Source organism: Columba livia, chromosome 3 (assembly GCF_036013475.1).
Source record: "Columba livia isolate bColLiv1 breed racing homer chromosome 3, bColLiv1.pat.W.v2, whole genome shotgun sequence".
Lineage (NCBI taxonomy): Eukaryota > Metazoa > Chordata > Aves > Columbiformes > Columbidae > Columba > Columba livia.
Window position 1 is genome coordinate 98,091,166 of NC_088604.1, and position 26,300 is coordinate 98,117,465.

Genomic DNA, 26,300 nt, shown 5'->3' on the forward strand with positions numbered 1-26,300 from the left:
CTACTTTAAGGACAAAGTCAAAGAATTAATAGTTTTAGAGTGTTTATTTTTCATTTGTTCATATTTATTTCTCAGAGGTTATTTTACCATCTTGATGACTGTATGTCTTATTTGTGAACAATATTGTGTGTTTAAACCAGCTGAAGTTGTCTTCTGACCTACTAAGGTTATTTACAAAACTGTATAACCAAGGACAAGTTTCTGTTGTGCTGTTGAAGATTTTGAGGCGGGGAAAAAAAAAAAAAGGAAATTTCTGCAACGTTCAGAAATCCTGTATGGAAATACAGGCCCAAAGTACAGTTATAAATATGAATCAAAATGAAAATGCTTATGAAGTTTTGTCATCTTAGAGAGTGCGAGGGAAGTGACTCTTAATCTCTCCACTCACTCTCAGAGGAATGATGTTTGGAAAGGTTAAGCCTTGATTTTGAAAGTACTGCTTGGTTTAACAGTGTTGGTAAACTTGCACTCAGTACACCCCTCAGATCATAATGTTTCTTTCTAGAAGACACTCCTTTGCCTCCTATCCTGCCTTTTGTGTTCACATGTTCCATTATTTGATTACAGTGTATTTAGACACTGTTAAATATTTTTTTTCCTTATCAAGTTGTTTTTGGAAATTCAAATACATTTGAGGTGTAAAGTCAGATGGTTTAATTGATGACTGTTTCTCCATTGAGAAAACTCTAAATACCAAAGAATGTGCTATTCGTGTTTACAGAATCAGCTGCATCTAACTATGTCAGAAAAAAATGAACTGACTAAGAGTTTGGAGATGCTCCAGAAAGATCTACATGAAAGAGAAAGTGAAATGAGAAGAGAAATATCAGAATACAAGGACAGACTACTTCAAGCAGAGAAAGAGCATGAGGATGCCCTGACAGAAGCAAACCGAAAGGTAAAACAGAAAATGGGAAGGATTTTGTGAGTTTTTAATTAAATTCTATGTATTTTACAAAATTTTGCTGATCCTATTGCAAAAGAAATAGTCTTTGCTAACAATATTTCCAAATTCTATATATATTCGCCTTGGACCTAGGTAAGTGTTAACTTTTTCCCATATAGCAAGCAGTGAAAGGTGAATATATCTCAGAACTCAATAAGTGTTCAGGTATATATAATTTATCTTGGACTATACATTTGAAAAAGGGAAACCAACAGTATGTTTCACTCCAAGAAATGGTTGTTTTGATACGAATGGAGAAGATAGATTAGCCGCTGTGGTGTATAATGGCAAATTTGTTGGAAATGCATATGTCAGCTGTGCTGTATACAAGAAGTCACCATCTTTCGTGACGAAATATGTCTGTGAATATGTACTTGAGGCCAGTAGGGCACAGGCAAACAATTTATTGTAATTCTTAGCAATTTTCATTCTTTTAAATATAAAGTAAATTAAAGAGCAAGTTATAGTAAAATATAAGGGCTTTGTAATGGCAGAGTTCTTAGAGGCTAGATTCTGGTATTAAAAATGTATACTTGAGACAAATTGCTCTTTCAGTTTTAAACTCAAAAGATACCAAGCACATTTGCTGTGGAATTCCTGTGGGCTGTGATTTGCTCTTAAGTACATCTTTAAAACACAACTCAATGTCCTTTTTAGTATCATAGTAATTAGGCACATTTTCTTTCTCTAGAATGAAGTAGAAATTGAGGCCTGTCAAGATAAGCTGAATTCGCTGGAGCACTTCATCAGGTCACAAAAATTGGAAATTGAGCATTTGAAGTCAAATAAAGAAGAACTAAATAACTCCCTTAAAGAAGCTAATCAAACCTTAGAAGAACTCCTAAAAACTAAGGTAAGAAAAAAATGCGCAAGCATTGCCAATTACATGAGACCCAAGGCACCAGGTAGTCAAATAAAGGTAGGATTGGGAGCCAGTGCTCCAGAACTTTGGCTTGACTTAGTTTTGCTAATGAGACTATAGAGCACAGAGGAAACATTGTTACTATTGATCTACATTAGAAATGTTCTGTAACATGTGCCATGGCTGAGATCACTTATAATTGGTTTATGTGATGCTAAACACAGCAGTCTGTTGTCTATGCTGAACGTTGCAGCTGGGTTCTAATGTGGTTAGAATACACTCAAAGACACTTTGCAGTGCCTCTCTTTTCTGTCTGTGAATTACTTTGATAATAAGATATCATATTCTGCCTTAAGCAGTAGTCTTGATACATTGCTTTTGATTCTTGAGAGTTTATCAGTTCCATTTTATATAGAGGTCTCATTACAATTATTAAGTAGTGTAATTCTTTAAACGACAGAACTGTGATGATAGAATATGAGCTCCACATCCTGTGAACAACTGATAGCTGGGAACCGTTCTAGATGAGCTTGAATTGCTTTCTAGTAGCACAGGTGAAGTTCAGCTGTTTGTATAGCTTAATTTCCATATTATTTTCTCCTGCATTTTTCTCATCTGCCTTATTTTTATTGTTCTGCTTCCGTGTGTGATTGATTGCTGGCTCCAACTCTGTACTTCCACTTTGGGAATGAGTATCTCTAAATGCACTCTTGAGGAAACACAGTCAATTCAATTTACTTGCAAGTACCCACTGAATTGCAATGCATTCATCTCGCCCAACATTCCTCTGTTCCATAGGGCCCTCCCCTGTGGTGTTAATTTGTTTAATGTCAGCAGTCCAATGATATAGTACTATAGGATATGTGCCAGTTACAGAAAACAGTAGCCACGGTAGTGTAAATGTAATATCCAAGGCTTCCAGCTGTGCTCCCTTGTGTGGTATTTGCACGCTGGTTGATATCAGACCAGATGAGCAGGGAGCAGCCCCGGAGAGCGGAATTATCTGCTGCTGCCCAGAATAGTATTTTTAAGCTGGAATTTCGAGTACCAAGTAGGCCTGAGTTACCTTGCCTTGGTGCATTGGGGACAAAAGGAATAAAGGAGATTCGGAGTAGGAGAGAGTAGGAAAGAACACTTTAAAATTTAGAGTATTGGTGTGAAAACCATTACCTGGAAAGCAGCACTTTCTTATGCCACATCAATGAAGTGATAACAGGTGGAAAAAGGACTACTGCCTCGGAGTTTATACAGCTTTCTTATAGGTAGGATGCTAGTCTTGACATTGCTAATCTGAACACTCATAATTTGCTGGTATTTCTGAAGAGAGTAAGTCTCCCGTATTAGTACTTAAATTCTTGTGTTTTCCACTGAGTTGCCTGTACATACCCATCTAGTAAGAGGACCTTTATGTTTCCTGCAGTAAAGGAGCTGCTATAATGAGGTTGTACAGAAAGAGTCAAAGAAGTATAACACTATAAACATGCTCTACAGCTAATATTGCATAACAGTTGAGATTCCATTTGATGCTGTAATGTGTAAATGGCAGAATTATGTTTCTGGCTTAATAACTACATTTCTTATTTTGTAGGCTGATAATATCAACATTATAGTTCAACTGAAGAAGGAAAATGAATTTGCCCATAGTAAAGCGAAACTGTGGATGAAAACCTGTAAGCAGATGGAACAGGAAAAGGAAACATTGCAGAAACAACTAGTTGAACGTGATGAACTGTTGAAGAAGAAAAATCTAACTATGTCAAAGTCTGAGAAAGGAGGTAATGGAAGTTAGATTAAGTCCTAATGCTTCCTTAGCTGTGCATTAGTTTGTAAAACTTTCTTTTTGCCCTAAAATGTCCATTTGCATATACAGCTCTAATACACAGCATGATTATTAAGTACTCTAAAAAAGTATAACTGCAAATGTGTTACCCATTTTCAAAATCTAGTTCATCTTCTTTCTCTTAAAGTATCAGAGGCAACTTGATTATGAATAAATGTTTTAAATATTACACTTTTGTGGTTAAAAGTGACTTAAAGAGGAAGGGGAGTGTTTTTCTTAATAACAAAATTTTTTGTACAAGATCTTTTATTGCTTTCCAGCAAACTTTACTGTCTGATTCTTGGGCTTTACTCTTTATATTTCAGCTCATCTCGTGAGAGATTAGTAGATTCTGTTATTGTAAATGTTACTTAAAGAAAGTTAGGGCTACAAACTTGAGTGTTGAGAAGTTACAAAATGGCAGGGAAAATGTTTGCCCATGCACTGGTCAAGGATTCTTTTCAAATTTTGGATGTTTGTTCTCTATTTAGCAAATACATTATTGTGTCTAATGTATTACTGATTTTGTTAGACACTATCATTTATTTCTTTTACAGTTGCACAGTTATGAACATGGATAATTAAAGATGTGTGACCATTGCATTATAAATTCTTATATATGCTTTTTTTAACATTAATTATATGAATAATGATATTTTGTTTTGAAAGGTGCTGATGAGAATGCCATTACAGAAGAAATTAAATTAAAACTGGAAGAATTACAGGAATCTACAGAAGTGAAAACCAGAGAGGCAAACGAGAACTTGGAGAAATATTGCTCTCTAATTGTTAAATATTATAAACTAGAGGAAGAAAATGAGATGCTAAAAACACAAGTCAGTTTGTTGAGTGCTCAGCTGAAACAGCCCACGAGTGAGGCTGTCAGCACTCCTCTGCTGAATTCGGAGAACTCCTTAACAGAGAGCAATCAGTCTGTCAAACAGATGAGGGCAGATGGAGATACTACTAAGCTTTCAAGTAAAAGGCAGAGATATGAAGACAACAGGAATGATAACGAAGAACCAAGATCTCCTGTTCCAGAGACTTTATCCAAAAAAAAAAGGAAAGATGATATCTGCCAACATTTGCTGGGTCAGGAGAACACAGACTATGAGCCAGATGGGCTTCCAGAAGTAGTGAAAAAAGGTATTTACAACATTTTATAAAGGCAAATATTCTCTTGACCATAGCAGGTGGGTTTTTTCTCTCTTGTTTTGCTGAATTAGTTTTACTCTGATGAGTAGGTGACTATGCAAATATTTTTGGTGATGGTGATAGGTGAAAGTAGTCAACAGGAGATGTGCCAGTTAGCGCCAAGTTAGTGTTTGTGGAGCTGGGGTGTTAGACCAGCACGATAAGTTTATGTCGGTTTAATAAATACCCTTTTGCTAAGAGTTAAATGGTGCTGGAAGTTGCAACTTTGTAGTTCCTTGTGGTGTGTATATTAAAGGCTGAGCATATGATCTGTAACAGGAACAAAGTTTTGCTGACAGAAGACTTGCTCTCATCATTTAAAAGCATTATTTGAACCATTTACTGTAGCTCACGGGAGAATAGATGTGGAGTGAATCTACTTTCAAAGGCCAATCTACTCTCAAAGATTGGAGTGTTAGAGCACCGTGCTGTGATGGAGTAACATTTGCTCCCTCCACGGCCCCACAGGTCCTTCAGCATCACTCCTGACAAGATCGAAGAGGCTGTTTAGTAGCTGTGGGTCTGACTGGCAGGTGACTCGTGACGAGGGCTGCAGGGGACACTGAGGAAGGAGGTCAGGGATGCCCCATGCCAAACATGGTGGGGTCTAGCTGGCTTCGAAGGACAAAAAACCATGTGTCAAAACAGAACCAGTCAGAAGTGTTTGTTGTATCTCTGTGAAAATGTAGGAAAGGACAGTAAATGCCGAGATGAAGGGAAACCATTGCTGGGGCTAGAGTGACAGGAGTGATGCTGAAGCAAAGTTTCACACTGAGCAGGGCATGGGGCTGAGGAGGGTGGTGGTGGCCTTGAGCGGGGCTGAGAGGAGACTGAGGAAGGTGGTGCGAGCCCAGAGGGATGATTGACAGTGGGTTCTTCCATGTCTGAGCAACTGAATTAAAAACAAGGAGCAGGATCTGACCCCCATCACCTGCCGTCCCATTGCCTGCCGTCCTATCACCTCACTGAAGGTGTAGCGTGCAGCAAGGCAATTGAAGACCAGAAACTGGGGAGGAGAGCTGTTTTCTCCAAGTGTTTGATTATTTGTGTGTTTTTGTTTCTTTCAATACCAGAATCGGTAATTAAAAGTGTGTTAATTGGCAGTACGTTAAGTCGAATAAAATTCCCTACGTCAAAACTGTCTTGACCACAGCAGTAGTATGTTAACATCTTCATGACAGTTCAGGTTCATTCTGTTTTGAATGCAATGAAATTATAAGGATTTGCTGTAACAGAAAGTAACATGAATCAGCGCTTGAAAAATATATTGCACGTTCAGCTACTTCTTAAGTGCCCCTTTATAAAAATGCAATTGCAATCATTAAAGGACAAGCTATAGAGATGCTGAATTACATCAGCTTCAGTGATCACTCCCAGAAGTCAGGATTTCTAAGTCTACATGTTATTTACATTCAGTTTTCTGCCCAGCGTTATTACCTTCTGGAAATACACCTGTCCTGAGGACATATGTGCCAGTTAATGTTTGACTTCTAGGCTAAATAGAGAGATAATAGATAATCCATAACACTATATGCAGAGAAAATTATGAAAAATCAAGAATATCTTGTCACAGTATTGTGTTCTGATTGAATTTTACTAAAACCAGTACATGTTTTCAGACTGAAATTATTCTTGATATAATATTGTACCTGTAAAGAAAAAGACCAAACACTTGTTTTAAAAACCTTGCTATAGAATTACTGTTTTACTTTATCTACAGCTTCCAGGGCTTGCATATGAATTTTGGAATACACAAGATCTGTTCAGCAATCTTTTTGATCCATTTTCTTCAACAGAAAAAAATATTTATTTTAATCACCTACTTTGTAGCTGTTTATAATAGAAGCTGTTTGTTTTTCAGGGTTTTCTGATATCCCCACTGGAAAGGTCAGCCCTTACATTTTACGCAGAACAACCCTAAATCTGAGAACCAGTCCCCATCTGGCTTGTCCAAGTGAGAAATTGCCTTTGGCTGCACAAGATGTACAAAAATGCAAACCGGATAATCTTGGTGAGCGCTCCCGTTCGACACCTGGTGGCAGCAAACCACAACAGGTAAATTTAAGAAAATGTATCTGGGTATGAAAGTCATGGAGATAACTAATACATCCACTAAATGTGATCATCTTGCCAAGTAAGTTTGAGGACATATAATTCTTTACATTTCTCAACACTACAGTGAAGATAAGACCATAAATACTGAATTGCTAAAACATGACAGAGCTCTTGACCCTGCTAGCAATCTGCAAAATGTTCCTGTGATATAATTTGTGACTTCTTAGGGAAACCCATTGAGAAATGTAAACTAAATAGAGAGATATTTTCAGTTTCTTATAATGGATGTTAAAGAGCAGATATTCCTTATACTGTGGTTTCTCAGGTTTCAGAAAAAGTAAACAGCAAAAACCCTCTGGGAGTCTGAGTTGAGACTGAAAGTTTTCTCCTAACAACTCTTCTTGGAATTCCAGATTTGAGATGCTGTGAAATAACTACAGTTGAGAGGCTGTTAAACTATCAATAGAGAGCAATTAGATGGTAAAGAAACTAACTACACTTCAGTGTGTTTACCAGACTTTAAAGTTATGAAAACAAATCAATACTAGAGAGTTAGGTCTTGAAAGTCAATTTTTATTAAAAATAGTTTAGTAACTGAAGTTTACATTAACTTTGCAAGTGTTCTTAGTAATATGGCACACTGTTAAATGTTTCACAATAAGATGTTCTTTTTAAGTTGTGCCAGTGCTTTGCAGATTATAGAAAAATGTTCAAGCTCTAGGACAGAAATAAACCTTTTATTATCCTAAATCTCCTCTGAAGGTTTTTAACCGTGCTATCTCAAGCTGAGCAATAAGAATATACTTATTATACATTGACGCTTCTTTAGATATACATAGAAATACGCCAGTAGATAGAAACTCTTCTCGTTCGCCAGGGTTACACAAAAGCATTCTCTTGGCAGTCAGTGGAGGCTGCCACACAGCCAAAAGTGAAGCCATAAAGCCAAGAATGCAACTTTCTTTGTTTTGTTTTGGTTTTAATGCAGCTATTTTGTGTTAGCACATAAAGTCTTTTGGCAAAATAGCAAATGTAAGTAAAGGCAAGAGCCACATACTTCAGCAGATGGATAGGTTGTGAGGCCATAAAGCACCATTGGGATGACGAGCCAGACCAGAGCCATAATTTTTTTTGAGCTATAGCAATAGGAAATCTGCATTTTGATAGTGAGAGTGAATCCGATGTCTGTGGTTTCAAGGGTTAATTACCCTACTTGTCAAAGTTTGTTGCTTCTTACAGAATTGCCTGGAGGTCTGTGGTTTATTACTGCTTCATTAAGTGATGCCAATAGATTTTATTTACACTCATTTATGTATGTTTTCCTGTAACTTTAGAAACACACGGAGGGTTTTGCTTGTAAAGAAACCGAGTAGTGCAAAAAAGAAAGGAAGCCTTGGCAGCAGAAAGTGCTGTTGTAATCACCTGCCAGCATGGTGGAAGATTGTTGGAGGCTCTTGCTGGCCATAGTCAAGGTTACAGCAAATAACAAGTAATCAGTAATAAATTGTTTTTAACTTAATGGGGGAAGGATTTCCCAAACAGTTCTCCTCTTTGCCTAAGCTTGCATTGTCTAGGTCTAAGGACAGGCTACTCCTTACCTTCTACTATATAGCAGAAATAAAGATTTCAGGGTTGTTTTTTCCCCCAAGTGTAAATATGCAGTTCCAGGAATTTGTGCCCTTCTATCCTCTGCATTGCTGGATGTTATGTGTTTGTTTTATTTCAAGATGACGTACATCTAGGAATTTCTGGAGGACTTGTTCATAATATCATTTTATCATTTTCTGAAACCATCAAAACGTGTTGTTTCATGCTTTATATTAATATAGTAAATGGTGTGTCTTATTGTAAAAGTGAAATAAGACTTGTTTCCTTCTCTTTGACAAGTATTTAGATGTACGTCATTTCAGACATCAGGTTTCAAACTGTTGCAAATTTCTCAAGGTATTCAAAATGTGCCCTGTCATATCCACATGCAAATTCATTCACTTTCCTATGTGAATTTGATGTAGAATTTAAGTGGAGTGCTTTGACTGTACATCGGTTAAAATGTGAAAGCAGTGGTTTTTGTCCAGAAGTCAGCAAAAAAAGTGACAACTATGTTTTGCGTTTGCAGGGTAAGTACAGGAAAAATAAAATATCGATCTCAGTACACAATATCTGGTACCTCTGTAGGCAGAGTAAGAGTACTGTCTGTTCCTGGTTTAGCTTTTTCATTTGCTCCTAGCAAATAGCTTGCCAACTGTGTAGTGGATATTCCGTCTAACACCACACCAAAACGACTGATATCAAGTATCACTGTATTGTATATTCAAAGTGATAAATGTCTTCAAAATATATTTTGCCTTTTTCAATATTTGTATATGTTTTTTTCAAAATCCCAATGTTTAGTCTTTTGACCTACTGCAGAAAGCTAATATGGTTTTCCATTACCAGTAAAACAGGACATTTTTGTTTGCATTACAGGTAAATGACGAACAGCAGTCCCCAGCAGTAACAGCTCTGCCACCGCTGAAATCTACTTCAAGGTCACCACTTTGCCTCTATAAACAATCCACAAAAACTGGCTCTGACAATATTAGGGAGAGTTGTATGATGCACAAAGCCAAAAATTCTCCAAATGAACAAGGACTACTTGAGCAAGATGAGCAAAAAGAAAATTGTAAGGTGCAGTAAAACTATGTGGGCTTAATTGCAGCTCAGACTAATGGACAATCAAAACCCAGTTTGCGAAATAAATATCAGAACTCTACAGAGGGCACCATTTTCTCTTCACAGAATATTAGTGCTTGGAAGGGACCTCAAAAGATCATCTAGTCCAATCCCCCTGCTGGAGCAGGAACACCCAGATGAGGCTACACAGGGATGTGTCCAGGCGGGTTTTGAATGTCTCCAGAGTAGGAGACTCCAAAACCTCCCTGAGCAGCCTGTTCCAGTGTTCTGTCACCCTCACTGAGAAGTTGTTTCTTCTCATATTCAAGTGGAACCTCTTGTGTTCCAGTTTGAACCCATTACTCCTTGTCTTACCATTGTTTGTCACCGAGAAGAGCCTGGCTCCATCCTTATGACATTCAGTCTCTGCATATTTATAAACATTGATGAGGCCACTCCTCAGTCTCCTCTTCTACAAACTAAAGAGCCCCAGCTCCCTCAGCCTTTCCTCGTAAGGGAGGTGCTCCACTCCCTTCATCATCTTTGTTGCCCTGCGCTGGACTCTCTCCAGCAGTTCCCTGTCCTTCTGGAACTGAGGGGCCCAGAAGTGGACACTATTCCAGATGTGGTCTCACCAGGGCAGAGTAGAGGGGAAGGAGAACCTCTCTCGACCTACTAACCACCCCCCTTCTAATACACCCCAGGATGCCATTGGCCTTCTTGGCCACAAGGGCACAGTGCTGGCTCATGGTCATCCTGCTGTCCACTAGGACCCCCAGGTCCCTTTCCCCTACACTGCTCTCTAACAGGTCATTTCCCAGTTTACACTGGTACTTGGGGTTGTTCCTGCCCAGATGCAAGACTCTACACTTGCCCTTGTTATATTTCATTAAATTTTTCCCTGCCCAACTCTCCAGCCTGTCCATGTCTCTGGATGGCAGCACAGCCTTCTGGCGTGTCAGCCGCTCCTCCCAGCTTGGTGTCATCAACAAAGTTGCTGACAGTACACTCTATTCCCTCATCCAAGTCATTGATGAATATATTGAATAATAGTGGTCCCAGCACTGACCCTTGAGACACTCCACTAGACACAGGCCTCCAACTAGACTCTGCCCCATTGGCCACGACTCTCTGGCTTCTTCAGCCAGTTTGCAGTCCACCTCACTACCCGATCGTCCAGACCACGCTTCCTCAGTTTAGCTGTGAGGATGCTGTGGGAGACTGTGTCAAATGCTTTATGGAAATCAAGATAGACCACATCCTTTACCATCATCTATCCACCTGGTTATGTCCTCATAAAAGGCTATGAGGCTGGTCAAGCATGACTTCCCCTTGGTGAAGCCATGTCGACTGCCCCTAATGACCCTCTTATCCTTGATGTGCCTTGAGATGGCACCAAGGTGAAGTTGTTCCACCACTTTCCCAGGGATGGAGGTGAGGCTGACCGGTCTATAGTTCCCTGGTCCTCCTTCTTGCCCTTTTTTGCCCTTTCTTGCCCTTTTCTCTTATCCAATGATTAACAATATATGAGTTCTGCAGAGCTTATTCTTGAATATTTACTAATATCAACAGTCACTCAAACATGTGGAATAATAATGAAGGAACAGATATAATTAATCTTCTGTAGAATTTTCTGTAAATAATTCTTCATGAATAGTTTTTTAAAAAATTAAACCATGAAAAAAGTGGATTACATGTTGCCATTTAGTTCATTGTTGTTATTTTTACTCTGTACCAATGGTTGATTTAGAAATGGAAACTAAACTCACTTATCTCTAAAAATATTAGGTTCTGGGAAAAGTGTGGCAAAACCACTATTGGATGATTCAAAATGAAGTAGTGGCTTCATTTGTAGGTGCCAGACCAAATATAAAACCAGATGTAAGCTGCATCCAGTGCACGGGTCCAGTGCGCTGCATCCTAGCATCCCTTCTTCCAGATGGAATAACATCGTGCAAGGGGGGATGAGACCTGATCTGAACAAACCCAGCAAGGACTGCTTGTTTTCCCTGAAGCTGAGCATCCACCAGTCCATCTCTTTGTACTTCCCTATATGCCCTGGCTTTGACCATAGCCAAAGGTCTTACGACATCAGTCTTCACCTCTGCAAAATGGCCCTTGGCTGGCCATTAATCCTCAGCAAGTTAGCCAGAAGGACACCGCAACAACAAACCGCTCGCTCTACCAATAACATCTGTCTGCTGGTTCTCTGGGTCACCCTTCACCCTGACAAGTGCTTGGCCTCAAACGTGTCACTTTATATGAAAATCATTGCAGGCTTGTACCTGTTGTAATGAGAATGGATGTGTTGGAGAAATGGTCAGATGTCAAAAAGTACCTACATAGAATGTCCTGAGTTAGCCTCTTTTCATTCAAGAAAAATCCTATTTGAGATCCTAAAAGAAGGTAATGCACCTGGAAGTAGCACTTAATATTCTGGTGTTGTCAATAGAGGAAAATAACTCATCTAGTTCATGATAGTGCACTTGAATTTGGGATGATTCATTACAAAGAAGCTCACCACAACAAGCTTGTACTTGTGGATTTCAAATGTCTAATTGGGCTCGCTTGGTAGCGCAGAGCAGAGGAAAAGGTGACGTCAGCTAAACCAGTCATTATCTGACTGAACAGAAATTACTCTCAAATAATTCGTAATGCTTATGCTTGCCTACCCAGGCCAGATGTTAGGGAAATCAAGCCCCTCTACAGGAGCAGTAGTGCCCTAAGACTCCAAGTTGCACAGCAGAGGCATTTTCACATTATTCTTCTATCAGAAAGATGTGCCTCCTTTCAACAAAAGTGGGTAAAAATGTGTACTGATCCTTGAAAAAGATTCCTTATCTTAAAATAAAAGGCATTACTTTTGTTTCAAAGTTGAACTTTCAAAGCATAACAAGTGCTTCTCTAATGAGACAAAGGTGAGATTCTACTTGAAGTTGAGTTAGTTTTGCACTCAGAGTGTTTTTCTGTATTTACATATACACACACACACCATTATTTTGCCTTGCTTACAGGATTGTCCATTAGAACATAGTTTGTGAGAACAAATAATTACTCATCAGTCTAAACTGAAAGACCTTTAAAGAAATTTAGCATTTGTCTCAAATAAGATTAACAGAGTAACACAAACCAAAATATTCCATATAGTTCAAACTAACAAAAACTTTATATACAAGCTATCCTTGGTAACTAGATATACCTATAGTTGTGGGTGGATCAGTACAGCTTGTGGCATTTTCTTAAACATCTCCAGTTGTTTGTTAACTCAAGTATTAGGTAATTAAAACAATCCTTGTGGCACTATGCCTGGAGGTATCTTCCAGGGAGACTGAAAGAGGCCCATCTTAAAGGGTGCATTTTGATAACAGCAAAGCTGCTTGTGAAAGTTATTTCAAATAAGGTTTTGTATCTTCAGATTATTTAGGGATCATGTGGGGAATTGTAGCAATTAAAAATACTAACTCTCTTGATGTAGAAGCATGGATGTGAAATAGACAATAGGGGGAAAAAAGCCCACAGCACCACTAAACAAAAAAAGCTGCTGTGTTTTATTTATCCCAGTCATTGTTTTTTCTATTTTAATCTGGTGCCTTGAAAAGTGTCCCACTTGGAGAAGAGTGTGGAATAAAAACATCTATCTTTAGAAAGCTGTCTAATCTTAAACAGCCAAATTTGAACTACTATGTTATAATAAAATAAGTAAATATCATGGCTAAAAGAAAGGATTGAGGCTTTAGTAATTACGTACTTTCCAATTTGTCCATGTTTGTATTTTATAAGCCTTTAGGTTTCGGTAAGTATGAATTCTTTGCATTTTGAAAGATTACAATGTCTGTTATTTTTCAGTTACTAGTATGTATTCTAGTAGCTTTTAGGCATATGAGCTAATATGGGTTAAGATTTTCAAAAGATCTTAAGTTACTTAGACTAATACCTAAATCACTTAAAAATGGGACTTAATATCCTGTGTCCTATTGCAAACCAATGAGACTTCAGGTCACAATTCATGTAATATTTTGAAATCGATATTGAAAACTTCATTTTCAACCTATCTGTAAATCAAGTGTGTGGTAGGAAAAAATCAAAATGCCTCATCAGAATTCCTAGGAGGAGGATTGCATAGGATGCGTTTTGTCAGTGTCAGCTACCCATAACCAATGAAAGGACACGTGTATCTGGCTTTCTATTCTGATTGTGAAAGTCCCTGTAGAAACGCAGTCTTTAGTGCTCTGGTATTGTTTTTAACATGCTAACCTGCTTGTTGCCATAGTGATACTGTGTTACATCACAGGAAGATGCATTACCTGGATCTCTGCTTCATTTTCCTGTTTGCCCGAGGTTTACGTTGTAATTGGTGTAAAATCTAGTTTGCCATCCTAGCTAATTTTGAATGCTCTCTGAAATGCCCAGATTTGGAGGTTAACAGCATGTCGCAGGAATGCTGGCGTCCTTTTGCCGAGCGCAGTCACAGCTGATGGAAGGGTTTGGTTGGTCTGTGATGTTCAGCTCTTTCTTTAGGCTTTGAACTATTCTCCTCCTTTTTACCTAGTAATGAGAGGAAAACATAAAAGGAGATTTGTTTGGCTTCTGCTCTTTCAGGATTATTATTCAGAGCCAATGTTTGAACTGATCTCTCATACGTCAGAATTGAAATTGCTCCCAGGTCAGATGCTGCTGTGACTTTGGGAGCCCACTCAGCTGGTCAGGAGCTCCCTAAACCTTGAGCACAGGAGCAGCCCAGCAGTGGTAGCCTCATTCAGCCCTGCACTTCACATGGCGTAGCCAAAGTCTAACCAATGACCACTTTGGTAGAGCTTGTTCAAATTTAAAAAAAATTTATAGAATCATAGAATGTCCTGAGTTGGAAGGGACCCACAAGGATCATCGAGTCCAACTCCTGTCCCTGCATGTGACAACCCCACCGTTCACACCATGTGCCTGAGGGCATTGTCCAGTCTCTTCTTGAACAGTCAGGCTTGGGGCCGTGACACCTCCCTGGGGAGCCTGTTCCAGTGTCCACCACCCTCTGGGGGAAGAACCTTTTCCTCATGTCCAGCCTAAACCTCCCCTGGCACATCTTCCTGCCATTCCCTTGGGTTCTGTCACATCTTCCTGCCATTCCCTTGGGTTCTGTCACTGGTCACCAGAGAGGAGAGATCAGCACCTGCCCCTTCTCCTCCCCTTGTGAGGAAGCTGTAGCTGCTATGAGGTCTCCTGTCAGTCTCCTTTTCTTCAGGCTGAACAAACCAAGTGACTTTAGCTACTCCTCATACGGCATCCCCTCCAAACCCTTCACCAAATTCATAGCCCTCTTCTGGACACTCTTCAGTAGCTTTATATCCTTTTTATCTTGTGGCGCCCAGAACTGCATACGGTGCTCCAGGTGAGGCAATTAAGTCCTAGTAGGACAAACTACATTTGTTGAACATGAGCCTGTGCTGCTTTCTCAAGCAGCAGCATCCCGAGGCCACTCTGTGTTGCGGTTACACTGGTGGGTTCAGCCCTGTGTTGTTGATGCCCATTGGCTCCCAGCAGGGTCCCTCAGAAGGGCTTGCCAGTTCAGTAATGACTGGTGAGAGGGAAGGATGGAGCTGAAAGAAGAAACGTTCTCTTGCTATCCAGCTTACTAATGTTATCGATGTGCTCTACAACTGATGCAAATTAATATACTTTAAATAGAGGAAGAAAAATACCATCTGGAACTGCAGTCAATCCAAATCTGTCTAATCTCAGGCTTGTGTAGTGGAAAATAATCTCATAGTACCCTAAAAACTTGAAGATGATGACAGAGAAAAGTGCAATACATGTTGAATGGGGATTTTCTTTATACTATACATTGCAATTAAGTTTCTTTTAGATGTAGCTGAACAACATAAACACTCGGTAAAGTAGGGAAAGTAATTTAACTCCATGGCCCAGGTGCCACCTCTGTGGTGAGAACATACTGAATTTGTCCCAGAAATGGTTTCAGCTGCCTGATCCTTGCTCCTGCTGTTTGATATCTGAGCTGTCTAGCCCTTTAAATTACTCCATCTCCCTCTGCTTTTGCCATCTTATCCTAAATAGCCACAAATTGCAATAAGGCCACCAGTAATTTTCTGCAGAAAAGAGCTGTTTGAACTTTTTAAAGATGCTGACAACTGAATAAATGGTGGACTACTGTGAAAGCAGATTGCAACCGCACTATTCAAAAAAATGTGGATGTGACAGGAGATAGGCAAATCTCTTGTTATCTCTACGTGTGTGTGTGTATTCCCTGAGACACTCAGAGACACAACCAAGCACCTACTTCAGCGTAGAGTTCAGAAACTATATGGAACTTAGAAAAACAGGATGTAGTAAAAAATAGCTAAATTTACTTAGCTTTTAGCGTTGTTTTGTTTGTCTTCCTGGAAGCTTTTTTAGCAGTGGAGAAATCATGATCTCTATTCACAATTCAGCTGTTGCAACACTTAGGTGAATGCACTGGTGATTGATGGGCACACAGAAAAATCAGCAGCTTTCCGTATTTTGCTTTTCTGCTACTGTGCTTCATAAATTAAACAGATGAAAGCCTTAGTGAGAATCTGCTCTCACTACTGGGTGGTGTTTCAGGGCTCCTTTATTTAGAAGGCCTGCTGAGTAACACATGAAATACAGTGTGAGAGCATCTGATATTGTGAAGCCTTTGTAGCGAAATCTGTGTATCCACATCAGATTACTGATTTTTTTTGTTTGTTTGTTTGTTTTCTGGAGGCAAAACAGGGGAGTGGGGAATGATTAATTGTGGTTGGGGACTGCTTTGACTTTTTCATCATAGAGAAAGGGAAATGTTCTGTGTTCTTTTTGACCCCATGCTGAAAAAATAACCTGTTTTCAGGACTATTGTTGAGATTTGTTGATATATGTATGGCTTTAGTCGTTGTCTGGCACTGATTGAAGATTTTAGTTCTCCTGAGCAATATAGTTTGTATTCTTTTGAATTAACTTAGTTTCAGATCACAGAGGCTAAAAGTATGAATGGGGGTTACTGATAACTTCATAATTTGGGTTTTTTTTTCTTGCCCATTTCTTGTGAGCAATTACAGAGGGAAAGAACCTGTTTTGTGATTTCCAGATCTACTTGTTTAGCTGCTTGCTTAACTTGGTTAGCTGCTCTTTTATGACTCTTTTTATTTAAATGTTTGTTGTCTGGCTCCTGTTACTATCTTCAGATCAACAAATCTTCTGCTGAGACAGGCTGTCGAATGTGAAAATATTGGCTTGAATAAAAGAATCTAAATAACAATCTCCCATCAACTATACATTGCCTTACATAGTGTTTTTAGGATGAATGGGAAGGGAACCGAATGATTGGTTTGCTCAGGTGTTTCGATCCCCATTGCTGGCTTTTTTGACACAGCAGCGTGCTGCCTGTGTTGTAAGCATCCTTTTAATGTGCTAAAGTGGCATTAAAAAAACCCGAAAGGTTAGTGAATCAACTAGAGGAAAGAGAATATAGCCTTGAAAGTTCTGCCAGAGCTTCCAAAATGTAGATAGGTTGCATGGGCAGAGTTCACACTGTGTTTGGCTACAGCTTAGAACTAATAGATGGGAAAACTAAAGTTTTGTCTTTACTCTAAAGCTGATGCTTTGCAAAAACACACATTCAGCCTAACCTGTTGTAGGACTGGTGCTGGAATAGACATATTCCATACCCTGGGAACTTGTAAAGGGCTGTACTGTGTTCTGATGGATGAGATCTAACAAAGGAGAGTGAACATTAATGAAGATTTCTTCTCTACTTGTTCTTAACCCATATCTCTTCACCAGCAGAAGAAACTGTGGGATTACAGTCATCTTAGAGGCAAATTTCCCGGTTTCAGCCACCACAGTTGCTATTTCTGCATTGCTGCCTCGGGTACATCGTAAAAATCTGGATGGGTACGTAAGCAATTGCTGGCTTGCTGCAGCAGGCAGGAGGATTCCACAAATTCGCATTGTTCCTGTGGTACACTGGAGATACGGCTATAAATTCAGTAATGCAGCTATGATTATTCTCCTCGTCTCTCAATTAACCGGTACTGCACATATTGTTCTTTGTCAAATGTCTTATTTTGTCAGATGCCAGAGAGCAGTGTTGTTCTCTTTTCAAATTGCTGGTTTGATTTCTGGCAGTACTTGATTGCTTTAAAATGTGCTTTCTACATCCATTTTCCTCAATACTTAATTAACTGGAGAAAAAGACTGAAATGAGGTTTCAGTTAAGTAGGTGTTTCACTTTTGTCCCCACTACCTCATTCGTTTATTTCCTATAGCTCACTCAAGTCGTCTCAGAGATTTTCTCTTTTGTTTGCAAGAAATTTTGCAGTCCAGATTATCTCCCTCACAGCTAAATCCCCCTGGAGAATGCATTCCGTGCTGGGAAGAAGGACTGAGGCAAAACTGCAGAAGAGGTGGTGCAAAGCTATCTAATACCAGACCAAACCTGCCGTGAATGTCAGTAAAGCAGATAACAGCTGGTCATTGCAGACGACTGTTCAACCGACCACAGCAAAAAGCCAAGTGCCTGAAACAGCCGCCGCAGTGACAGCACGGGAGTTGAGTTTGTCAGGATGCACAACTCATTACAGGAGGATTCTTGTAACTTTAAAGTGAAGAGTTCAGTTTTAACATTGCGAATGCAGTTTCCATCTATGCTAAATACTACACACAGTTAGAAGAAAGCGCTGCTTGACAAGATTGCATCTATTACAGCACTCGCGATACTCAAGCAATATCTGGGGTACTTCTGTGTCTCTACAGGAATATCTTTAGGCACCTATAGCGCACGTAACAAAGCACTCGGCTCTCACCTTGGTGCCCCTTCCTTTGGTATGACCTGTCATAAGTGCCTGTGGGAAGCTAAGAGCCTGCTTGCAGTAAGCTGTCATGGAGCAGGAGCTGCACAAAACATGTTGCGTAAGGTGGCAGCATTCTTTGTGAGAATAATGTGGAACACTGCTACTAAATCATAGCCTGGGACTCCATATAGTCCATGTGCACAGGTTCCTCAAAGGTAAGACACTGGCTTCAAGTTCCAGAACTCAGTGGAGCAAAACGATTCTGTTGGTTGGTTGCTTGGGTTTTTGTTTGCTTGTTTGTTTTCTATTTTGTGGGGGTTTTGTTTGCTTGATATTTTTTTTTGCATTTTTTCCCGTGACCCATGTCTTCATCTATTTCAGCCTCACAAAGAGCCAAGACTAACTGAGCTAAATACATCAGTGCTCCAGTGTAATCATAGTGGGCGAAAGGAAAACAGTGATGAAGTATGCAGTCTGCAGTTCAAATTCCACCAGTTAGGTGAACTTTTGGACTGTTTACTATCTGGAAAAATACAAAAGTAGATTCTGAATGGCAGATGATTCCTGAGTCCCTGAGAGCGCCTGACCAGTGTGGTTTGACTTGATCAAGACTGAGGAAATTATTAATACTACAGTAAGAATGACTCAAGTGGAGAACGGATTGTGGGTTAATCAACTAGCATTGCTACAACATCCCCATGGAATTTCGCTTTATTAAGAGATGTTCACCGTGATAGCCTCTTCCTGTTCTGTGGAAGATGACCTATGGGTATTCATGACACAAAATGGAGTCTAGAAGCTGTCATGCGGAGAGGGGAAAAAACGTGTGGAGTTAGAAGCTGTTTTGCCGTTCCTGAGGAGCTTGCTGGGAAAATATTAAGACTTGAGTTTGATTTGAAGGTCACTATGGTGGGCATTTGATCTTAAGCATTTTAACAGAAAATTATTTGTTCTTGTTGAAATGTATTAAGGATGATGGATAATCCACTTTCCATGAGCTAGACACATATAATGTCCAGTGCTTTAAAAGGAATCCCTTTTCTAGCTCAGCATACTGATCTTCAGAAAAAATCCAAACACCTTGTGACAGCGATCCAATGGATTTCTCTGTGCATGTGCTTAGTTAACCTCACAGATAAACTTGCAGTCTTCAATGTCAAGTGATTTCTTAGTCTTTTGAGAAGTTTATGGCCTTAATAGACATTAAGAAATGCTCAAGAACAGTGAAAAGAGCAACTTTAAAACCTCTTCCGTGGCTCTGAGGTGATTCTTACCATAATTTCTGAACTAATCTTAAAGTTATTAAAACCTATCCACAGGACAGCTCTTTGTAAATATTATAAGATAATTTCATATCTTTTGTGTTCTGTTTGGCTGAGTCGACTGCTAAAGTGAACCTTCAACCGAAAGGAAAAAGCCAGTGGAAGGCTGAGGACTGGGAGAGCTTGTGCCCGGCCCTGCACAGTGCTGAGCCAGCAGATTTCATCCTGTGTTTTAACAACATGAGTGTCCCCTTTTCCTCCCTTTTTCCCTCTAGACCTTCCTGGCCTATAACTAGAGTATGGTCTGGGTTAAGCTTGGTTTCAGTGGCTAAAGTAAGGAAAGCTGACAGCTACTCAGGTGTGAAGATTCTATTGTGTCCATGTCCTGTGGCTGTGAGATGGACGATGTTTAGTGATACTCATCTGTTTATATTTTCCAATTTTCTCTGTGTAAGGAGATGCTGGTTTACAGACACAGATACCCGTGTACTTGAAGAAAACGGTGTTTGCCACTGCACACACACAGTTGAGAGTGCAGATGGAACAGGAAGAACTGAAGCGACATTTCAGAATACTCAGCTATTCAGTATACGCTACCAGAGCAGGTGGTGAAATGAGTATATCCAGTTGAAATTTCAGAAGAAATGTAAGAAATTGAAATCAAGCTATTCATGCCGGAATTTCTATAATGTTAGCTCTGCTACTTAGCCAAAAGACAAGATTCCTACTTTAGGTCCCGTGCAGAAGAGAACTTGTTCCACAGGACATTTCCCCTTCTGTTTGCAGTAGGGCCACTGGGTCAGTACTGGTTTGAAAGAAAGTTTCCACATAGCAGATCACTGACGTTTTCTGTTGTGAGAAGAATAAACTTGGGTCCACTGCTCATCTCAGAGCAGTCATTTTCATTTTTACTGGTTTACTTTTAAAACTTTCCCATACGCAGTATCTAATTATGGTACATTACAAAAAAAAATCTGTATTTAAATGGTAACAGTGTGCAGTGCTGGAAGGGACTGTTGGTAAATTGCTTATTCACTTTGATGATTAAGCCAGTAATTATTGCATTAGCATCCTAAACCACACTCATCTGCTGATCTATCTTCTCCTAAGGCAATCCCATGAGACGTGATGGGCTAAGTAGAAAGGGTATGGCACTTGAAGAAGGGAAGGGCAGAGAACATGTAGGAGATAGTGCCAGGGATTACGTGGAGGTTGCTTTCTCCCTTGTCTGCTTCATTGTGACTCAGAATAGTGTGGTACAGAAAAAAAAATGTGTTGGTTTTGGGTTTTTTTTTGCATTAGAAATGTAAAAATAGATCTTTCCACTACTGGCTATGAAAGACCCTATGACACTTCTTGCTGGGTCTTATCACTGAGGCTATATTCACACAGTAATCAAAGCAAATAATTTTATTTGGTTGAGTAAAATGGCCTTTCAGCTTCCACACCACCGGGGCATTCAGCTGCCTGTGCTGTTCTGCTTTCCTGTCCTGGAATGTTTGGGAACCCTGCTGGATGTCATTTACCAGCTGTTTTCCACCTCCCCTTCACCTCAGCTAAATCATTTGGTGGCTTTACACCGCAGTTTTTCTGAGCAAACACTTTATGATCCTCCTAAAAGCAAAGGCATAAAACAAGTGTAAGATATGACTTTGGCTTTAAATGATAAAATTCCAGGAAATAAGTTACTTGGAGTAATTTGCTCACTGGGAGACAGACGGGCACCGGATTCCCCACCCCTGCAGGTGCTGTGTTGGTTTCCCATGAAGTTTCCTGAAATTATGCAGTCACAGACCCATTCCAGTGGCTATTTCAAGCCCAGGAGTACAATTTTTCCACTTTACTGGATTGTAAGACCTATTATTTTACCTCTACCTCTTAGCAAGAACAAGCATTTTATTTCTTTTTAAGGAAATATTTTTCGTGGAATTGATGGCTTCTTGAATGGTATCTGAACATGGATCAAGTTTTGAGGTCACTTATTTGGCAGCTGAAATATCATCCTTGCACTTCTACAGGTACAAAACTGCCCAATGTTGGTTTTGAAGAAGTGGATAGAGAAAAAAAAGCTTTCACAAGCGTTCCTGAGTGGAGATCATTTCATTACTACGGAAAATGGGGGAACCTGCATGGTGTGGTGCATGCCTGCTCCTGGGCACGTTATTTGCAACTGCATGTTCTAAAGCAAAGAAAACTGCTCCTCGGGAGCACCCTGATGAACCAGTTTAAAAATGGACTGGATTCCAGTGAAAGAACTGCCCTCTCTGCTCCCACTTTAAATCAATAACTCTGCCATGTAGGTTCATAGAGAATAACACCAAGGGGGAAGGTGCTGGTTATTTTAAAAGGATCTTGTCTTTGTTCCTCTGTTCTCCATGTATGTTTTTCCTATAGTCTTTCTTCATTCCCTCCCTCCCTGCTACGCAGTTACCATATTTTTTTTTCTAACTGAATGAAGCAATTAATTGCTTTCTTCTCCTCCTCAGTCCCCATGTAACACCCTACTGAGTGCACATCCTTTTCCCCCAGAAGAGTAATGCTGCTACTCTCTTTTTCAGAGCTGCAGAAGAGGCTACAGGTGCTACAGCCACAGGTGTAAGCATTGGGGATTGCTCAGCTGCTGCATGGCCAGACGTGGGCGGTGGGTCAGGCAATGTGGCTGGATGGGTTTAAGCATCCTCACAAAGCCTGAACTGGCAGCAGACCTGTTGTTTTAGGGCACAGATCTCAGACACCATGCTGGAGTCAGTGCCAGCAGGAATCTGGAGAGGAGCATTGGTTTTGTACAGCAAGTACACAGAAGAGTGGAGCCCAGGGAAGCGCGTACCCAAATAACAAGCTGGCAGGTATCCAGCATGGGTAAAAAAACCACTGCAAAGACCTTGACAAACACTTCCATCTTCTTATTTTGTCTATCTCATCCAGAACACAGTGATAGTGAATAAAAATAGTTTGGTTTGAAGACAAGAAACTAAAAGATAAAAATATATTTTTGTAGGACAAAAACTCTAATCACTATGGAATTCCTTTCCATCTGCTGGCCAATTCACTTTTAAAAGTCTCAAAGCGATTCAGCTTCCATTACTTCTCTTGTGGGAACTCTGCCTGTTCTAATAAATGTCATTGCCCACAAGCTTCTCCTGGTGTAGACTATGCTTATGCATCTCACTTGATCTTTCAAAACAACAGTTATTTCTCCTGCACATGTTATAACCCTCTAATGTATAGGGGCAGTTTGGTCTTTTGCTTTTCATTGTTGCATGACTAAACATGCAAATATATGTTTAAAAAAATCCTTTAAATCTGTTCTCCATCAGTTAATCTTATTTGTCTAAGTTTCTTCAGAGTCTTCAGTCAGTGTTTTTGTAGAGGAAAACAGCAGGCTTGAGTTCTACTCAGGTGCAGAACAACACATTGCTAGACATCAAACATATCACAACAGGATATAGTCAAAATCCACTGCTCTTTACGATCTCATCCTTCTGGAAGTTCTGGGAGCCTTCTGGAAGAAGGAATTAAATTCCTTCAGTCTCCTTGTAAAGGTTTCTCAGCTCTAAGGCACTCAGAGCCTTGCAGGAGCTCATCTTAGAAATATGTTTGGCATCCTCTAGTCAGATGTGAACGAATGACATACCTTCTCAAACTGAGGTTCTGTTGCTGATTTTTTTTCCCAAAAAAAAAACTGACTTAAAATTCACTAATTTCAGCTTGGATCATTCCTCAAACATTCTTGCTACATACTGACTGTCCCAACATCTAAACAGATATCAAACCAGCGTCTCCTAATTGTGATACTTTGAAAGACAAAATATCCTTCTGTGTTCTAATTATTTTATAATTCCTTTGATTATTATTTATTCATTGTTCAAAGCATATGCCCAACTCCCGCATGCCTAGTGTTAAAGAAAATACAAATTTGTAGAAACAAATCAGCCCAAAGGTAGCCCATTTAAAAGCCACACTCTGCAAGTTCCTCGGAAATGCTCCTACCTGAATCTGCTGCAGCACCTTGAGCTTTAAAATGAAAAGTCCAAACCTCTGACCATGAATCCTCAGGATCATCAGGCCAAACAAAATGCCTTCTTGTATAGAGGCCCTTAAAATCAGATCTACAGGAGGGCTTGAGCAACAAATCCCTCTCAAGGCCAGAATTAGCAGACTTGCTTCCTACAGGACTTGGGAGAAGTGTGAGACAAAAGAGCCCCCTGACCCCCTGTGCTCGGGCTGGGACCCTCTGACAAGCAGCTGGTTGGCAGAGCAACTGGAAGGCTGGGACTAAACTCTTACTCTGTGGAACTCAGACTTCTGTTCCAGACCCTTAGGAATGTCTTTTTTGTCTTTAATACAGGAACGGTAAAGAAGAAAGAGTCTATATTTTGCAGTTATTGGGAAGAAGGAAAACTCAGTGCTTTTTAAGTGAGTGCTGCAACCCCGGCTTATAGTGCAAGTGTCTCCCATTTTTTGCTCCTGTTGTCTAACCTAGAGGAGCTGCTTCAAAAGTCCAGTTGAGTCATCTGCTCACAAGGTGTGGTGTTGGATTTGGGTGTCCCCAGTCTGATTAAGGCCTTGGAGTCTGCCTCCCCCATTTCATGGGCAAATGCTTCAACGCATCTTGGATAACAGCAAAGATAACGACACGGCTAATACCATGTTCTCTGTGAGTGACTTCAAAAAGGAAAACAATGTGTTCTTCCAGATTTTTCAAACAGCAGTTATAAGCCCTGCTCTCAGGAGAGGGCTCTGAGATCTGGATTAACACAGGCAGAGGTGCTTTCACTCATCCCAGATCAGATGCCAGACTAGCAGAGGAGAGAGGTACAACTGTGACTGCGTGTTTGTGTCTGGCATTTCCTATTGTCTCTCCATAGGTGGTTTTCCTCTCAGCATGTGAGATTTTCGGATAAGTATTTTGAGGTGCATAATTCTCAGCAGGTACCACATGGGGAATCTTAATGTTCAACATTTAGAGTTTTATATTCTGCTCTGGTGACAAAATACCTAAAAGCAAGCTGTTAAAAACCAGGTTCTTCTTACTGAATATAGTCGCAGCTTACAAGTCTCTCTTGCTGTTCTACTCCAGAAAATAGCAGTCACAGCAAAAAAGTGCAGCAACGAATGTTCTTTGTAAACAGGTTTTATGTAATTAAAGCCATTCTGCATTCTAAGTACATTATCTGTCTTATAGAAACCTTATTAGGGTAATACACAAAAACTTATAGGAAAAATCTCCCTTTAGCAGCCCTCCATGGAAAGCACCATTCCTGCTGCTTTTGCAGAGGTAGTTTCTCCTCGCCTGGTATTTAAATTGCATAGCAGTCGATCTGTCATAAATTGTTGCTCAGCATTGATATACAACATTTCTACTGGAGGTGACAGAGTATTTAATAATAGATGTTTTTTTGCTCACCTCATCAAGGTTATGCCTCTTACTTTTAATGTGCATTTGAAATACATCTTCTAATGCCCTTAAAAAAAGAATAAAAAGGAATATCAGTGCAAAAAAAAAAGACTGCTCAAAGGCCACATATTTCCAAATGAAAAATACCACTCAGCATGTCTTTCAAATCACTTAACAAACATCTTTTCACTTTTGCTCCATTCCCTCCCTGTCCCTACCATACCTGAAAATGGGTTTAAAAAAGAAAATCTTATACTTCTTAAGTTTGTTGAATATTCACATTCCAAGCGCATGTGGTTTGGCAGGAATTGCAGCAGGCCCAGTCTTTCGTGTGTATAATGCCAATTTCTTCTTCCACATTTAATACAAGTGTATTGGTGTTTTCTATTGCAATGCAATGTACTCTGATGTGGCCTGAGTCTTCCTGTTGCTGCCGTGAAGTGCTGTCCTAACACTCTTCAGTAACCCTTAAGGGAAACACTGAAGGTTGAAGTTTTGTTAACTGGGTGCGCTAGGGTAACAGAGATGCCTTCAGAAAGTGCTCTTGGTATTTTTTTTGATAGCTATCACAAGCAAAAGATCTGCTCATGGTGATGAGCATCACTAAAAACTAAGACCTAACTGACTATGGAAATTAGGTCTCGAGGTTATACAATCATAACTCATTTAAATCTAACCTGATGGTTGCATTTTCAATCATAAAAATGAAAATATCTGCAATAATCTGGAGGGACCAGTGAAGCTGCTTTGGTTGTATTTTGTATATTTAAATTGGGAGGGCATTTACAATTCTATCTGTAGAGAAACTGGTCTAAATAAACGGCAATCCTGCAGCAGGTTAGCTAAGACCATTAGTTGTGTCTTTTCTAGTCTATCACAAAATCTATTTAGAAATTCAACTTTTGATTTAAAATAAAAGGACACTATTGATTATTCACTTTTATTCTGCGGAGAAATTAAGTTCTTAGAGGCTATCCAAGAAAACAATGGATGATTTTTCATGTTTTCTTAGTAACTTTTCTTTCTGAGGGAAGAGTGCACAGCATCTGAACAACCTCCATCTAAAGCCAACAGAGAGAAACCTTATTTTCTGAAGGATAGTAATCCTCCTGTTAATATGGTGGCTGACACACAGCAGCTTTTTGAGGGTCTATATTATTTTGATGTTATCTTCTTTTTAACTATACGTATGGCAGGCATGATACCTGGCAACCTTTTGAAAGTGTGGTGAGTCAGTGGTTTTTAGATCTACTACTGTTCCTCCCAGTGTAACCAGAAAATTCACTTTCAACTTGGGCCTTGAAGTTTGTC

At 39.8% G+C, this 26,300-nt stretch overlaps 2 protein-coding genes across 3 annotated transcripts in view; one reads left to right on the top strand and one right to left on the bottom strand.

Annotated features, from left to right (window-relative positions):
- CENPF (centromere protein F) overlaps window positions 1–11,218 on the top strand; it is a 43,784-nt gene extending 32,566 nt beyond the window's left edge. For both annotated transcript variants that reach the window (XM_021287960.2, XM_065058442.1), the window contains exons 15-20: window positions 722–898; window positions 1,638–1,799; window positions 3,397–3,583; window positions 4,297–4,773; window positions 6,683–6,876; window positions 9,343–11,218. In XM_021287960.2, coding sequence (XP_021143635.2) covers window positions 722–898; window positions 1,638–1,799; window positions 3,397–3,583; window positions 4,297–4,773; window positions 6,683–6,876; window positions 9,343–9,552 — 1,407 coding nt within the window. In that variant the 3' untranslated portion in view covers window positions 9,553–11,218. The remainder of the gene's footprint in view (window positions 1–721; window positions 899–1,637; window positions 1,800–3,396; window positions 3,584–4,296; window positions 4,774–6,682; window positions 6,877–9,342) is intronic.
- The window catches only part of LOC106145688 (spermatogenesis-associated protein 7 homolog), a 57,878-nt gene continuing 39,006 nt past the window's right edge, over window positions 7,429–26,300 (bottom strand). Inside the window, exons 10-11 of the mRNA XM_065058443.1 lie at window positions 24,999–25,056; window positions 7,429–14,073 (exon numbers count right to left, since the gene is read on the bottom strand). Coding sequence (XP_064914515.1) covers window positions 13,948–14,073; window positions 24,999–25,056 — 184 coding nt within the window. The 3' untranslated portion in view covers window positions 7,429–13,947. The remainder of the gene's footprint in view (window positions 14,074–24,998; window positions 25,057–26,300) is intronic.